General features: G+C 48.7%; 1 protein-coding gene across 1 annotated transcript in view; it reads left to right on the forward strand.

The window, feature by feature from the left end:
- Positions 1-235: 235 nt before the first annotated feature.
- Positions 236-18158, forward strand: part of PRICKLE2 (prickle planar cell polarity protein 2) — a 372966-nt gene continuing 355043 nt past the window's right edge. The window contains exons 1-2 of the mRNA XM_084840467.1: positions 236-707; positions 1369-1454. Of these exons, the coding sequence (XP_084696593.1) occupies positions 666-707; positions 1369-1454 (128 nt within the window). The 5' untranslated portion in view covers positions 236-665. The remainder of the gene's footprint in view (positions 708-1368; positions 1455-18158) is intronic.

The raw sequence follows: 18158 nt of genomic DNA on the forward strand, positions 1-18158 counted from the left end.
GACCCCCCCTTGAAGTATCAAGCCCACTGGTGGGGTGCGCATGAAAACTGAACTGCCCGAGGAAGTGAATGAAAACGGGTAGCCAGCGAATGGAGGCCTCGGAGGTGTGAGGCGGCTCCAGGAGCCCTCCACGTAGTACATATACTTGGGCCGGCGGGAGCCGTCAAAACGCCACCCAGTGCGTGTGCGCTGACCTTCTCACGCGATAAGAGAATGTCGGGGGAGGAACGTGCCTAGAGAGCGAGATGGGGGTCGAGGGTAGGGGAAGCAAGCATAAGGCGCTAGAGCACATTGAGGAGGCGGCGCACAGGCACAGCCTGCCTCAAGGGGTGCGGAAGACGCGTGAGGTGGCGAGAACGCTGCGGGAGCCAACCTGGGCCCGAGTGGGAGGCAAGCAAGGCACGCAGGGCTGCGAGAGGAGGGGGCGGCTCGCCCGGCGGCGGGGGGTGGGTGAGTAAGAAGCAAAAGCGGAGCGCGCTCGAAGCCGGCACCAGCTGCTACGCGCGGCGGTGTCTGGGCTGGAAGGGGCAGCCGCTTCGTGTCTCGCTCGCTCCTCGGCGGCTTTTACGCGCGCGGCGGCGGCGAGGAAGCCGGGTCGAAAGGCCCTCCGGCCGGCCAACTCTCTCGGCCGCCCGGCCGCCCTAAGCCGGCGGGAAGCCGCTGCCATGTTCAGCCGGAGCTCTCGGAAGCGCCTCTCCAGCAGATCGGTGAGTGAGTGTCCCGCGGCACGTCCCCCCGCCCGTCGTGGTGGTGGGTGGGGGGATCCGGGGCGGGTCGCGGGCTAACTCTACCGCCGGTCAGCGTCGGGCAGGGAGCGGGGGCCTGCCCCGGGGGTGGCTGCCCGGGGAGCCCGCCCTGCACGGCGGGAGATCCTTCACGCGCCCTGGCGCGGGCATCGCGCCCCACTGGACACCTCTCCGCGTTTGGAACCAAGCATTGTGCCCGGCGAGCATCGTCGGCCCAGGACCACCCCCCCCCCAGCCCTTCCAGTGCAAGTACCGGGCTGGTCAAAGCTCCTTGACTCGTGGCTCCCTTTGTCCAAGGCGAACAGGGAATCATGCCGTTTCCCACCAGCTGGACACCTTCAGATGCTGATAAGTCCCACACCTCCCTCCACCCCACCCCGCTCCCCCGCGCTTCTGGAGAGGGAGATCCCCAGCCCTAATGAAGCAATATATTTCGTTTATCTTCAGATTATTATTATGTCATTTATTCTTAAGAAATCCAGACCAGGTCTGCTGCACCAGGTTTTGTCAATGGGCATCCCTCCACCACTGCGCCTTCACCAAGGTTGTGTTTCAGTTCTTGCAGGAGAAGAGAGTGTATTGTTTGTATTCATGGGGTTTCTTGTTCTTTTCTTCAATGAAGTTGACTGCCTTGGGTGAGCTGGAAAGGGAGCAGCCTTGCAACACCTGCGGGGACCAGTGTCCAGGCTTTGCACTTCATAAATGGAGGTAAGGAGACAAACATTTAACACCCCAAAGGAGTTGTGGAAACAATGAATGGCACGTGGGGCAAGCTGAATGGAAAGCTGGCTTGTGTGTGTGCGCGCGCTTTGAATAAGACCCCACCTTCTGTGCTGCTCCAGTGGGTTCGTAAAGAGTTATTTCCTGCCTCTGACCATCCAGCCATATCCTCATTTACTTTTCCACAATCTTTTCCCACCCCTTGGTGTGGCATATCTGTCACAGGTTTTGAAATGAGAGTACAGATTCTTGTTGCCCTTGCTTCAGTTTTGACTGATAACATTTGGTGGCGTTTCTGTGCATGTTTTGTTTCTGAGCGAGGCCCACGGTCACTCTGCAGGTTCCGACGTATTGACAAATGCCTCTGATCTTCCCATTCACAAATTGTCTTACTCTCTTGTATTATGACATGTATCACCCTCCTGAGACTATAAAACAGCCTTCCCCAGCCTGATGCCCTTAAGATGAGTCACTGCAATTCCTATCATTCCCAGCCAGTATGGCCAAGGATGGGAGTTGTAGCCCGTCACATCTGGAGGACACCAGGTTGGGAAAGGCTGCTATAAAGCAAGCCCAGAAAAGGGCAGTGCAACGCTAAAGATCACCATTCAAGATCAATATAGTCAGAGCTTAATCTTACTTGAGATTAAGGCCAGTATATATATAGTAGTTGGGGGACTTCCCCCCACCTGCCCATTACCTGCCTGGATTAGAGCGTGCTCCTGGCAATGGATCTCCTGGAGCATCATGAGTTCAGCATGCAATTTTGCACTCTGCTGCAAACTTTCTGAGCGTGGGTAGAACGGTGGCATGCACAACAGCCTTGTGTGTGCTTCCGCCATATGTTTCCAACTGCCCTTGGCTCAGTGGGGAGGGGCAATAGCTCGGTGGTAGAGTCCATGCGTTGCCTGCGGAAGGCCCCAGGTTCAATGCACGCCATCTCCAGGAAGGGCTGGGAAAGAAGCCAGCCTGAAAACATGGGGTGTTACTGCCAGTCAGTGTCAGCAATACTGGGCTGGATGGACCAAGGGTGGAAGGCAGCTTTCTCAGTGGAAGGCAGCTTCCTATGTTCCTGTGGAACACTGAACCTTTGGAGTACCACCCTAGCAGTTGCAGTAGCAAAGTGATGTCATCACTTTCCCAAGGGAATGCATATTCTCTTATATTTTAAAGCCCTGTTCAGGCATTGTATGTGTGTAGAAAGTAAGCATGTGAAGAGAGGGAGTGCCCTAGCCCCGTCCCCTCCTTCTTGGAGGGCGACAGACTGAAGCGGTGAGCCTCTGGTGCAATGCAGAAGGCTCTCCTCTTCAGGCAGTCACCCTTCAGAAGCAGAGGGTGAGAGAAATGCGTGAGGAGGGGGGCGAGGCTAGAGCGCTCTCTCTCCTCACATGTTTACTTTCTACACACACACAAAACCTGAACAGGGCTTTAAAATATATGAGAATATGCATTCCCTTGGGAAAGTGATGACATCACTTTGCTACTGCAACTGCTAGGGTGATATTAAGGCTCCTGAGCATGGTTGCCTTTTCCTTATCTATGACCACAATCGCACAATGACAGCAGAAGCCTTCGTGTTCTTGGCTGGTTCTCTTCTTTGCCTTCCACGGGCAAATTCCACGGGGAAATTCCAGCAGCACACAAACAACAGATTTCATGGACCCTTCTCTGGATTTACCTGGTTCACTTTCAAAATCCTAGGCACACATCTAACACCAAGGTGGGCAACTTGTGGTTCCAGGGCTCTATGCAGCTCTCAACCTAATTTCAAAAGCCCCCTGTGTGTGGTCAGTTCAGACCTTTGGCACAAGCGAGCTGTCTCTCCATTGGCAGTCTGCTGTGTGGAAAGGGAGAGGGAGAAAAGGGGGTGGCGGAAAGAGAAAACGGACAACCCATCCAGTTTTGGCCCTGGCTCTGTCTACCCCTGACTTTGGCCCCACTCAACACCGACATGAGCCCCCCGCTCCCCAAATTACACATGAGGGAATGTGGCCCTTGGCGGAAAAAAGGTGGCTTAACCTTGATATAACAAACATGAAAGTGTGGATGCTGCAAACATGTATATCCAACAGGGACACTTATCAGGGAGCAGCTGCAGCTTTCTGCTGTGTGTACATTCCTTGGCAAAGCCAGGTTTGCCTCTGTGTCATGTATGGAATAGCTCACAGGCTTTGCCCTTTGAGATCTCTGGGCATGATCAGTCAAACTTGCACTTCGCATAATTTGGGAAACACTAGTGCAGGTAGCATTTAGGCATGAAGACAATCCAACACCCACTCACATGGGAGCAAGCCCCATTTAACTCAAGTAGATATCTATAGCATTGCACAGTAAATAGACGTGTATGTGCATTTGTTACGTGTCAGTTCCTTTTCACAGAATTTTATCAAGGGTCGATCTGTTGTTTCTAATGTGTAGATGCATATCAGAAGCTGACGGGGCTCGAATGGGGAGCCTTTTGTTTCAGGTGCCTGTGGCTGCCCTGTGTGGTGAGCCATCGGAACTGCAGATCAGAACACCTTGGTGGCAGAGTACGCTATTCCCAGGCTCTGGACTGGCCCTGCCCATCCAGGCAGGCTGCTGGGCCCACCTGGACAGGAAGGGCAGTAAAGCAGAGGCTTGGAACCTCGTTCAGCCAGAGGGCTGGATTCCATGTTGGAGCTGCTCTCAGAGGGCACGCCCAGTGCTGGGCGGGTCCTAAGGCAAAAGGGACGGGACCAAAAGGACCAAAAGCACCCGCATACTTTAGCTTAAAGCTCTTACTGCCAGTAACTAAGAAAAACTATTTTGACCTTTAAGAATGGGAAAAAGCTGCCAAGTAGCCAGGAAACCACCAAACAATAGGTGGTTGGGGGAAAGAGGTGGGTCCAGGGGAGGGCCAGATTAGGACCGCAGGCCTGAGGTTCTGCACCCTTGCTCTAAAATCTTCCTAGTTTGGCCAGGTTGAGCAAGGAGGTCTTCCTATCTGCCCTGGTCCCTAAGCTCTGTGGCTCACCCCTGTGAGAAGTAGGGCTGCCTACGGCTCAGCCCTCACAATGCACCATTGTATTTTCTCAGCATCTGCATGTTTCTGTGCCCAGACTTTACCCCCATCTTGTATCCCCCTTACTTTAGTTCAGGGCAGGAGAATCCTCCAGCTCCATCCCGTATCCTGTCTTTCACTCTGCTTCACCATGGGCAGTGTGGCTACGTCTACAGTTTCTATAACGATGCACTTCTGGCTCCAAGCCATGCTTGCTACACAGGACAACCCTTGTAGAGGACAACATCGGCAGTGCTGTTGGGGAACCTAAGGAAGTGAAGTGACGATGGACCAGTGCATGCCTCCATACATTTTCCCCCAGTTCTCCTACCTATAGATATTTTATTTCTACTACAGAGATCAGTGTGCAAACTATAATGACTCTTAAGTCATTAACACGCTATAATAAGTTTGGCTTTGCTATGTTGGAAGATACAGTCGCTCTGTCCAGAAATTACCCCACGTGTGCACATGCGCACACACACCATGCACAGGGCCAATGGGTAGAGGGGAATGAATGGGGCTGCATGTGCCAGTCCTGCTCCCAACGCCACCATCTCCACCCCTCTTGATCTTTCTGTGATTGGTGAAGGTCTGAAGGATGAACTGTACACAGTCTTGCCCTCCTGACCGTTGTAAATTAGAGGGTTGGGAGGGGCAATGTTGGGGGTGGGGCCAGCATTTGCATCCCTCTCCCTCCATTCATTAGCCTTCTATCTGGGCAGTTTCCTATGAATAGGTCTTATTTGTGGTGGTGGTGGTGGTGGTAATGGTAAATTTTGAAGTTCTGCTGCTCATTGTGACAGTCCCCTGTAGCCACACCCTCAGAAGAGTTTTTAAAAATGCTGGTATTTTTATTTATTTATTTGATTATTACACCACCCACCTGGCAAACGGTCTCATACAACCTAACAGTCACAACAAAATATCCATAAATAGATAATTAAAAATAATACAACAATGCAAGTTTCAAAATAATACAATATTAAACATTAAATGCCCTCATAAAACCAAACAACACAAAACATCCACAAATAAATATATAAAAATAATACAATAATACAAGTAATACAATATTAAACATTAAAAACATTTAAAAATACTAAAACCATTGAGGAGTCAGTAGTAAAATTAATAAAGCAACAGATTAAATGTTAAATGCCTCCTTGAAGAGGAAGGTCTTAACCTGGCACCTAAATGTATACAGTGAAGATGCCAGGCAAATGGCCCTGGGAGAGGCATTCCATAGACAAGGGGCCGCTACAGAGAAGGCTCTTTCCCTGGTAGCCACCCGTTGTACCATTGTTGGCAGTGGCACTCAGAGAAGATCCATCTTTCTCTGTGGGCAGGTTCGCACATAGCGCTAAGCCACCATGGGTTAATTAACCTATGGGGCTTTACGGCATGTGGATATGCAAGCCATGGTGGGCATGTGCCATGGCTTGTTGTGTTGTGCAAACCCAGGCAGCGAGGGTTATGTGGAAGTTAAAAAAAACTCATGGTCTGTTCTAGGGTTGTGCGAGGGTTCCCCCCCCCCCCCCCGCCATCCAGATTCCGACAACATGACAAGCTGCGGCTTGAATATTCAAAAACCTCCCAGCGCACACTGCAGCCCATTGTGGCTTAAACAAGCCATGGATGGGAAGTGGTGATCCTGGGAACCAAGTCGCTGTGAATTATATATGTCTTCTGTAGGACTTTTGTAAAACTAATGGGTCTTAATTACCTATTCAAGACCAAGCCACCCCCAATAGGAATAACTCACAGTACATTTTTGTTGAGAAACCCTTTTCCCACCAGCTACTTTGAGGATTACAGCTAAACTCATAGGGAACAGGTAAACCTGAGCAGGATTGCAGATGTCGCCATTGTCCTTGCTAATCCAAAAGTCCTAGTGCTTCAGCCCTGTGAGCCCCAGCTCCACTACACCACTGAGTATTTGTCTTCCAATTGGGAAAATGAGATGGGCCAAGTTTGATTTCACAGATGAGCAGCACACATCAAAATCTGGCATTAGTCTTAAATTTTGTTTGGTAATTGTTAGGTAATTGTTAATTATTACAGATGCCAACTATTAAATATAGATACAGTATGCCGCTGCATTACCTCTGTGTGGGGAAGGGCCATGCCTCAGTGATAGACCAGTGGTAGACCACTGGGACCTTCTGCTTTGCATGCAGAAGGTCCCAGGTTCGATCCCTGGCATCTCCCGGGTCAGACAGGAAAAACTCCTGCCTGAAACCTCAGAGAGTTGCTGCCAGTCAGTGTTGACAATAACGGGCTAGATGGACCAAGGCTTTCTCTGAAATGCTCCCTGTTCCATACACAGGGCCAGCTAGACGGGCGAAGCTGAGGAGTCTCAATGCGTGGATGAGATGGTGGTGCAGGGCAGAGGGGTTCAGGTTTGTTAGGCACTGGGGAACATTTTTGGGACAAGCTGGGCCTGTACAAGAGGGATGGGCTCCACTTGAACCAAAATGGAACCAGACTGATGGTGCTAAACATAAAGAAGGTGGCAGAACAGTTTTAAACTGAACCCTGGGGGAAAGCTGTCAGGAGCTGGGAAGCATCCAGTTTTGGTTAAATCATCCCTAGGGGATGAAAATGGAAAAGTTTTCGATTGCCCAAATGTAGAAGGGGAGGAAATAGACGTTGAGCATATTGTGAAACAGACTAGCCAATCAAAGAGGCCTAAGTGCTATAGCAAAAGATGCACATGCCAGAGACAACTGGTGAGGGACACGATGTATAGGTGTTTCTATGCAAATGCTAGAAGCCTCCAAGCCAAAATGGGAGAGCTGGAGTGCCTGGTTTTAAGGAGGACCTTGATATAGTGGGCATTATGGAAACCTAGTTGAACAGAGAAAACCAGTGGGATATGATCATCTCCGGATATAAACTTTACCGGAAGCACAGGGAAGGGTGTGCTGGGGGAGGTGTTGCGCTGTACGTCAAAGAGGGCATAGTGTCGAGCACACTAGAAACCCTAAAAGGGCAGACTATTCCACTGAAGCGCTGTGTGACAATACCAGCCTCCAAAACTAATTTAGTACTAGGAACATGCTATCATCCCCTAGACCAGAAGGCTCAGGGTGACCTTGAGATGGAAAATGAAATCAGGGAGGTCTCCAAACAAGGAAGTATTGTAATAATGGGTGACTTCAATTACGCTCACGTTGACTGGATAAATGGATTTTCCAGTCATGACAAAGAGGTTATTTGTTTGTTACATTTATATACCACCTTTTTTCCTCCTTAAGGAACCCAAGGTGGCAGGGTATAGAATCCTCCATTTTTTCCTCACAGTAACAACCCTGTGAGGTAGGTTGGTCTGAGAGTCTGCGACTGGCCCAAAGTCACCCAGTGAACTTCCATGGCTGAGTGGGGACTAGAACCCACATCTCCTGACTCCCAGTCCAACACTATAACCACTACACCACACTGGCTCTCGAGGTTCAGTTCTCCAGTTCCCTACATGACTATGCCCTAGAACAGTTGGTCATGGAACTGACCAGAGGGGAGGCAACCCTAGATTTAATCCTATTTGGTGTCGCCCAGGACCTAGTATGAGATGTAAATGTTTTCAAACCAACTGGAATCAGTGACCATTGTGCTATCAGATTTAATTTATATTTAAGTAGAAAATTGCCAAGGAAGTTCAACACAGTCACATTTGACTTCAAGAAAGGAAACTCAAAAATGAGGGAAGTGGTGAAAAGGAAGATAAAAGGGGGAGTCAAGATTAAATCCCTTCAAAATGCTTGGAGGTTACTCAAAACCATAATAACAGAAGCCCAGCTAAAATATATACACAGGTTAGGAAAGGTAGGACTAAGTCCAAGAGGTCACCAGCATGGTTAATGAAGCCAAGGAAGCTATTAGAGAAAAGAGGACTTCCTTCAGAAAATGGAAGTCTTGCTCAAATGAGGAAAACAGAAGAGAGTACAAGTTTGCACAAAGGAGATGCAAGCAGACAATAAGAGATGCAAAAAAGCATTTTGAGGAGCATAATGCTAATACCATCAAGTCCAACAATAAAGAATTCTTTAAATATATCAGAAGCAGGAAACCAACTAGGGAGACAGTGGGACTGTTGGATGACAATGGAGTTAAAGGAATACTAAATGAGGATAAGGAGATTGCAGAGAAGCTGGATGAATTCTTCTCATCTGTCTTCCCTTGAGAAGATATAGGACAGATACTTGTGCCTGAACTGATGTTTTCAGGACAGGAATCTGAGGAACTGAGGCAAACAGTGGTGACAAAAGATGAATTCTCAACCTCATTGACAAATTGAAAGTAAATAAATCACTGGGCCGAGATGGTATCCATCCTAGAGTTCTCTAAGAACCTAAATATGAAATTACTGATCTTCTAACTAAAATATGCAACATGTCCCTAAGATCAGCCTGTGTACCAGAGGACTGGAAGTTGGCCAATGTAGCACCAATTTTTAAAAAGGGGTCCTGAGGGATCTGGGAAATTACAGGCTGGTTAGCTTAACATCTGTTCTGGGTAAATTGGTTGAAGGCATTATTAAAGATAAAATTAGTGAACATATAGAAGGACAAGCCCTGCTGAAAAAGAATCAACACAGCTTCCGCAAGGGTAAGTCCTGTCTCACTAACTTTTTAGAGTTCTTTGTGAGTGTCAGTAAACATGTGGACAGGGGTGATCCTGTAGACATTGTTTACTTGGAGTTCCAAAAGGCTTTTGGCAAAGTCCCTCACCAAAGACTCCTGAGCAATTTAGCAGTCATGGAATAACAGGACAGGTTGTCTTATGGATCAGTAACTGGTTAAAGAACAGAAAGCAGAGAGTAGGAATAAATGGTAAATTCTCCCAATGGAGGGAAGTAAATAGTGGGGTCCCCCAGGGATCTGTATTAGCACCAATGCTTTTCAACCTGTTCATAAATGATCTAGAATTAGGAGCGAGCAACGAAGTGGCCAAGTTTGCTGATGACACCACATTATTGAGGGTGGTGAAAACACAAAGGGATTGTGAGGAACTCCAAAAGGATCTCTCCAAGTTGGGAGAATGGGCATCTAAATGGCAAATGCAGTTCATTGTAAAGAAGTGTAAAGTGATGCATGCTTGGGCCCAAAAATATCAACTTCAAGTATAACCTGATGGGATCTCAGCTAGCGGTGACCAACCAAGAAAGATTTTGGGGTTGTGGTGGACAGCTCAATTAATATGTCAACTCCGTATGCGGCTGGTGTAAAAAAGAAAAGAAAAAAGGGCAAACTCCATGTTAGGCATAATTAGGAAAGGAATTGAGAATAAAACTACCAATATTATAATACCCTTATGGTGCAACCATACTTTGAAGATTGTGTACAGTTCTGGTCACCTAAAAAAAAGATATTGTAGAGCTGGAAAAAGTGCAGAAGAGAGCAACTAAAATGATCAAGGGGCTGGAGCAACTCCCCTATGAGGAAAGGTTACAACAAGTGGGATTGCTGAGCTTGGAAAAAAGGCGGGTAAGGTGAGACATGAGAGAGGTCTACAAAATTTTGCATGGTGTGAAGAAGGTGGATAGGAGACATTTTTTTCCTTCTCTCATAATACTAGAACCCAGGGTCATCCCATGAAGCTGATTAGTGGGAGATTCAGGACAGAGAAAAGGAAGTACTTCTTCACACAGAGCGCATAGTCAAACTATGGAATTCACTACCACAAGATGTGATGGCCACCAATTTGGATGGCTTTAACAGGGGGTTAGATACATTCTTGGGGCTGTGGTGGCTTAGTGGTTAAGACGCTGAACTGCAGACTGGAAGGTCGGCAGGTCGGCAGTTCGAGACCCGAGTGCTGTGTGACGGAGTGAGCTCCCGTCTTCAGTCCCAGCTTCTGCCAACCTAGCAGTTCGAAAGCGAGAAATTGCAAGTAGATAAATAGGTACCGCCTCGGCGGGAAAGGTAACAGCGTTCCGTGCACCTCGGTGTTCAGTCATGCCGGCCACGTGACCACGGAAGCGTCTTCGGACAGCGCTGGCTCTTCGGCTTAGGAACGGGGATGAGCACCGCATCCTAGAGTCGGACACGACTGGTTGGGGACACCTTTTTTTTTAGATAAATTCTGGACAGAGAAGACTATCAATGGCTACTAATCCTGATGCCTCTATGCCACCTCCAGTATCAGAGGCAATAAGCCTATGTAAACCAGTTGCTGGGGAACATGGGTGGGAGGGTGCTGTTTCACTCATGTCCTGCTTGTGGGTTTCCTGTCAACAGCTGGCCGGCCACTGTGTGAACAGAATGCTGGACTAGATGGACCCTTGGTCTGATCCAGCATGGCTCTTCTTATGGTCTTAAGGGTCTGACTTGGTATAAGTCGGCATCCTATGATCCTACCTGCTTGGGTCCCAGGCCATACCTGTTTATATCAGAACATAAGAGCACTGCTGTATCAGAATACTGGAAGGTGAAACTGAACTACATGTAATGTGTAGCTTGGCCCTAATCTACATTCTGGCATCAAGACAAGTATGAATATATTTATAATTGGTGGTTGTGGTAATTAGATCGACTCTGTGTAACTGAGCAACACACAGTAGTTTTTCCACACACACACACACATGCCCCAGGCCCCATGTGCACTCAAATTAGTATTTTATGTTGGAGACGGTTCACAAATTTTATACACACACATGCGCGCACACACACACACACACACACACCGCCCATTGCTGAAGCTCTCTGGGTGGTTCACAATATCTGCTGCTGGCAGCTTGATGTCCTATCCTTAATTCTCCTATGGTCCATGGTGGAGGCCCAGCAAATTGAAAGATTTAGAGATCTAACAGAAGCCTTTGGCTTTTCTCAAGTTCACCACAAAAGCAATTTCTAAGGTCTGAGAAAGAGTCACACAGGGGAGGCTTTTTAAATATGTTATGTGGTGATACCGGGCGTACTGGGTCATGATTTCATAAGTGGTGTATGCATTAGCTTATTTGCTATTATGCAGATTTGCAGAAATGCATCAAGACAAAGTTGCAGTCCATTTCTTAATGCCACCATTTTGTTGTGCTTCCAAGTGTAGCAGATGAGCTGGTTTGGATGTAACAATAAGCCAGAATTCTTTAGAATTCTAAATAATTCTTTAGAATTCTGTCTTATTGGGAATGAGCAAGCGTGATGTGAACACTGCTTGACTGGCAAGAGAAACTTGACTGGCAAGATAAACAAGAGAAAGGTTACAACATCTGGGACTATTTAGCTTAGAAAAAAGGCAAGTAATGGGAGACATGATAGAGGTATACAAAATTATGTATGGTATAAAGAAAGTTGATAATACTAGAGCTCAGAGTTAGCCCATTAAGCTGAATGGTGAGAGATTCAGGACAGATAAAAGGAAACATTTCTTCACACACTACGGGAGCAATCCTATGGCTGCTAGACAGTGGCTAGATGGTCATAGGATATCTTGTCCGGGAACCAACCTCCGAGCCCATGCTCCAAGGTCGGTTCCTGGAGAACTGACCTCCCTTCACTTCTGTGCTTCCTTGGAGGCAGTGCGGAACAGGCCTGTCCTCTGCACTCACAGAGGAGTGCGGAGCAGCCGAAAAGGGGTGTGTCTGGGGGTGTTCTGGGGTGGGGAGGGCAGAAATGGCTGTACAACACATCCTATGTGTCATACAGCAGCCTCCTTCCCCGCTCTGTCCTCCCACGTTTAAACAGCTGCAATTGGCTGTCTAGCCAAAACTGCAGGGCAGGAGAAGTGTGGAGAGAACGATCCCCTCCACGCTTCTCCTGCCCTGCATTGGATAGGTGGTCACCTCCGAGTTCAGAGGCAGCCGCCTATCTGGATAGGATTGCACCCTGCATAATTAAACTATGAAATTCACTAGTACAAGATGGCCACCAACCTGGATGGCTTTAAAAGGGGGGTAGACATGGAGGATAAGTTTATCAATGACTACTAGTCATGATGGCTATTTATTACCTTCAGTATCAGAGGCAGTATATCTCTCAATACCAGTTGCTGAGGAACACAAGCAGGAGGGTGTTATTGCACTTGGGGGCTTCCCACAAGCAGCTGGTTTGCCATTGTGTGAACAGAATGCTGGACTAGTTAGGCCTGTAGTCTGATTCAGTATGGATCCTCGTGTGTTCGTATTTTATGTTCTTATGGCTCCTCCTCCCAGCAGGAGTCACTAAACAAACCAGGAAGCCTGCATTCATTGTTTATTTATTGTGATAATCTGAACTGGGATACCTAGTTTGTTGCTGTCCTAACAAGCCAGAATCATAAGCCAAGAATAGTCCTGCCTTCAGATTCTTGCTTGTAAGGAGAGCAACAAGCCAGGGATATCAGTTCAGACATAACTGAACAAACAATGGACAAAAGCTTCCTGGTTTGTTTAGCCGTTCCCACTGGCAGGAAGAGCCATGGTGGGAGCAGTCAAGCAGTGTCCACCACTGGCTTAGCATTATGTCCAAACTGGGCCACTGACATGCTGCAAGGTTTCCCAAACACACATTTTGCGTTGTTGTCGAAAATGGTCAAATCTTTAATTTTAAAAAGGTGGTGTGGGAAAATAATGAGGATTCAGGAGAAGATTGCTGCTGCAAATATCTTACAATGGTTACAGAGGACTTGTGGTGTGTTTTTTTTTACTTCATTTACCCCATTATGAATGTGAAAGGAGAACAGCCCTGCTGGATCAGACCAAGTCCACCTAGTCTAGTATTCTGTTTCTCACAGTGGCCAACTAGATGCTTTCCCTTATAGTTTGTCTCCTAAGAGCTGTTTTTTAGAGTCATATTGCCTCTGATGAATGGAACCTTCATGCTCATACATTGCCAATAGCAACAGATAGAGCTAACCTACATGCATCTATCCTATCCCCTTTTAAAGCTGTCCAAGCCAGAGGACATCACTGCACCTTGTGTTAAGAAGCAGTTTCTTTTGTCTCACCTGAATTTACTGCCCACCAGTTTCATTATACACACTTGAGATATTATCCCCTGCCCCCTTTTTTTCCTGGCCTTGGGAATCAGACAAAATTTGTGCTCCCCACAGCCATGTCTCTCCCTTCAGAAGAGTCTCATCTCTGGCATCACACTGAGCTTCAGAGACACTGTTGCAGCTCCAAAGCCCAGTGCCACCCCCTCATCCTCAGTTAAGAGCTGGAGAAAAGAGGCACTTCCCTTCACAGTCTTGTTGGCTTGCCAGAGGGAACAGGGACAGTCTACATGGCAACAGAAATTGTAGGCCCTGGCCTATAAATATCCTTCATGTCCCCCTCCTTAGTTGGAATCAGCTCATTTATTAATAACTAGCAAATGGACCCAGCTTCGTATGGGTCGGCACAGCCCTTACACTGATACAGAGAAGGTTGCAAGCAAACTTACAACTGTCAGAGATGGACACATTGTGCTGGTTCTGTCTGAGTAAAGCTATTCCTGTTGGCACTGCCATGGTGCACCCCATAGCCTCCTGAGGGAGAGGACTTTCCACTCCATTCCCCTGAAGGGGGGCTGCCCCACAGCAGGGTTAGAGGCATTGTCCCTTGGCCTACTAATAAACTGCATGGACTGTAGGATTGTCTGTTGCAGGGAAGTTTGGGGGATTAATGGATCCCTGTGACGGACCCGGCTCGGCTTACATTTGTGAGCCGAGCTGCATAATAGTTCCTGAAACCTGGGAACTTTACAGACTTTTTTGTGCAAAATGGTGGTGGGAGTGGTGCTCCCATGGTACTCTGCTCTCATCCTCCACCCCTGTTGCTGCGTCGCAGAGCAAGACAGAAAATCCGTCAGCTAGCCTGACTCACTGTGGGCCAACTCGGGCTAGCTGGCGGATGTTGGACCGCTGTCTGCAGGGTTGAGCTGGTGAAAGCTTGCTGAGCTCCACCCCCCAAACAGATTCCTCCAACATCCCTAATGGACTGCAAAGCTTTGTGGTGGTTGGGGCGGTCTGCTCCTAGTGACTGAAGATGTACTGTTGGCTTCATCCACATGGAAACACTGAAATTTATTTATTTATTTATTTATTCATTCATTCATTTAATTTCTATACCACCCAATAGCCGAAGCTGTCTGGGCGGTTCAAAAAATTAAAACCAAACAACACACAATAAAACAATTTAAAATATATAGAACATTAAAACCACAATATAACAATACAACCACAATAAAACCTAGCAGCAGTGCAAGAGTTTAAAATACAGATTTAAAACAGCAAAGATAAAAATTTAGAAAGCTAAAATGCTAAAATGCCTGGGAAAATAAAAAGGTCTTCACCTGGCGCCAAAAGGAATACAATGTAGGCGCCAGGCGAACCTCACTAGGGAGCTCATTCCAGAGCCGGGGTGCCACAGCAGAAAAAGCCCTCCTCCTAGTAGCCACCCGCCTCACTTCCTTTGGCAGGGGCTCATGGAGAAGGGCCGCTGATGATGATCTTAAGGTCCGGGCAGGCACATATGGGAGGAGGCGATCCGTCAGGTAACCTGGCCCCAAGCCGTTAAGGGCTTTGAATGTTAACACCAGCACTTTGAATCGGGCCCGGAAATGGACTGGCAGCCAGTGCAGTTGGAAAAGTACTGGCATAATATGAGCTCGCAGGCCAGTCCCTGTTAACAATCTTGCTGCCCTATTTTGGACCAGCTGAAGTTTCAAAGGCAGCCCCACCTATAACACATTGCAGTAATCCAGATGAGAAGTTATCAGAGCATGGATAACTGTAGCAAGGCTATCTCTGTCCAGGTAAGGGCGTAGTTGGTATACCAGCCTAAGCTGATAAAAAGTGCGCCATGCCACTGAGTTCACCTGTGCCTCAAGTGACAGTTCTGGATCCAAGAGCACCCCCAAACTATGAACCTGATCCTTTAGGGGGAGTGCAACCCCCTCCAGAACAGGTTGAATATCACCTAGCCGGGCAGACGAACCACCCACTAACAGTACCTCTGTCTTGTCTGGATTGAGTTTCAGTTTATTGGCCCTCATCCAGTCCATTACCGTGCCCAGGCACTGATTCAGAACAGCCACTGCCTCACCTGGTTTTGATGAGAAAGAGAGGTAGAGCTGGGTGTCATCTGCATATTGATGGCACCTCAGCCCACACCTCTGGATAACCTCCCCCAGTGGTTTCATGTAGATGTTAAACAGCATGGGGGATAAAATAGAGCCCTGTGGAACCCCATGGCACAATTGCCATGGCACAGAGCAATAATCCCCCAGCACCACCTTCTGGAATCGACCATCCAAGTAGGAGCGGAACCACTGTAGTGCAGTGCCTCCTACTCCTAACCCAGACAACCTATCCAGAAGGATACCATGGTCGATGGTATCGAAAGCCGCTGAGAGGTCCAAGAGAATCAACAGGGTAGCACTCCCCCTGTCCCTCTCCCGGCAGAGGTCATCCCACAGGGCGACCAAGGCAGTTTCCGTTCCAAAACCAGGCCTGAAGCCTGATTGAAATGGATCTAGATAATCCATTTCATTCAAGAGTGCCTGGAGCTGTCCTACAACTACCCGCTCAAGCACCTTGCCCAGGAAGGGGATGTTGGCCACTGGCCTATAATTGTTAACATCCTCTGGGTCCAGGTTAGGCTTTTTCAAGAGTGGTCTAATTACTGCCTCTTTTAAAGTGGCAGGCACCACTCCCTCTCTCAAGGAGGAATTTACAACCTCCTGGACCCAGCCGGACAACCCCTCCTTGTTTGATTTCATAAGCCATGAAGGGCAAGGGACAAGCACACAAGTGGTCGATCGGACTTGGTCAAGCACCTTGTCCGCATCCTCAGGCCTCAGTAACTGAAACTCGTCCAATAAAACTGGACCAGACGGTGCTCTGAACACTTCTACCAATGGAACTGCATTAATGGTGGTGTCCAATTCATGACGAATCTGAGCGACTTTATCCTCAAAGTGCCGCGCAAACTTGTCACAGCGTGCTACCGAGGGTTCCACCATCTCTCTCCCTGGCCCAGAATGTAACAGGCCGCGAACCACTCGGAAAAGCTCCGCTGGACGACACTGAGAAGATGCAATGCTGGTGGAAAAGAACTGTCTCTTTGCCACCCTCACCGCCACAGAGTAGGCTCGATAGTGGGTTCTTACCTGTGTTCGGTCAGACTCAGCACAAGTTTTCCTCCACCTGCGTTCTAGCCATCTCCCCTCTTGCTTCATTGCCCTCAGCTCAGGTGTATACCAAGGAGCTGGCCGGGCTCTGGTCAGAGGGTGAGGGCACTTGGGCGCGATCGTGTCAACCGCCCGAGTCATCTCTGCATTCCACAGAGCGACCTGGGCTTTGACAGGAGCACCAGCCATACCAGCAGGAAAATCCCCCAGAGCCCTCTGGAATCCATTGGAATCCATCAATCTCCGGGGGCAGACCATTTTAATAGGTCCCCCACCCTTGCAGAGGGGAAAGGCCGCCAGGAGTCTAAACCTCAGCAGGAAGTGATCTGACCATGACAAAGGGACAGATGTTAATTCCTCCACTTTCAGATCACCATCCTCCTGCCCAGTCGAGAAAACCAGATCAAGCATGTGTCCTTTTGTATGCGTTGGGCCGATGACATGTTGGGACAGCCCCATGGTTGTCATGGTGGCCATGAAGTCCTGAGCCACCCCAGATACAGCGGCCTCGGCATGGAAGTTGAGATCCCCCAGGACCATCATCCTAGGGGTCCTCAACACCAAGTCCGAGACCACCTCCGTCAGCTCAGGCAGGGAGTCTGATGGGCAGCGGGGTGAGCGGTACACCAACAGAATCCCCAATCTGTCCCAGGTACCCAACACAAGGTACAAACACTCAAGATCTGTGCTCGAATGAGCAGGAAGCCTGGAGAGGGAGATTGAATTCCTATAGACCACGGCAACCCCCCCTCCCCGACCCTCAAGTCGGTGTTGGTGCTGCACCGAGTACCCAGGAGGGCACAGCTGGGAGAGAGTGACCCCTCCCAGTTCCCCCACCCAGGTCTCAGTAATACATGCCAGGTCAGCCCCCCCATCCACAATCAAATCATGGATGAGGGAGATTTTATTTTGGGCCGACCTGGCATTCAGCAGCAGCACCACCAGACCCGAGGGCAGACCGGTAAGGCTGCCAGGAACCATTAGGTTGGGGGAAGAACCAGAAGAGGGGACAGCTGTATGGTGTCTAGCCTCTCTTCTCCTCAGCTGGCCTGTTAATCCCCCAGCGCCATACCTCCCTCTGCCCGTGACCACAGTTATGGTGGCACCTCTCTGACTCCCTGAGTTGCCCAATAGTCCTCCCAGGCACATATTAAAATGTTAGGATATAAAATGCACAACAGTTTAAAAGAATATAAAAGATAAAAGAGATAAAAGAGAACAGCAGCTAAGAAGGAGCAAATAAAGTCCACGTTTGCCCCTTTCCCCTTGTCTTTAAAGCTGCTGCCCTCTGCTGCTGCTATTTGCTGCTGGTACTGTGGCTGCTGGTGCCTCTGGAGAGGCAGGTGGGTAGGTCTTCAGATCCTACACGACTCCAAGTGCGACGCTAAGTGCGCACTTAGCGTCGCACTTGGGGTAACGCCGAGGTGCACGCCGAGGCGCTGCCTCTGGCAGCCCCACCTTAAGTACCTGTGGGCGGGGGCAGAAGCAGGCTCAGGATCCACCCGGTGCAGCTGCTGGCTGGTCCTCCTTCCCCAGGCTCCTTCCCTAAATTTAAATTGATGTATTTTAAAAACCAAA

This window comes from Heloderma suspectum, chromosome 2, assembly GCF_057233095.1.
Source record: "Heloderma suspectum isolate Gila_16-S chromosome 2, 16-S_ref, whole genome shotgun sequence".
Lineage (NCBI taxonomy): Eukaryota > Metazoa > Chordata > Lepidosauria > Squamata > Helodermatidae > Heloderma > Heloderma suspectum.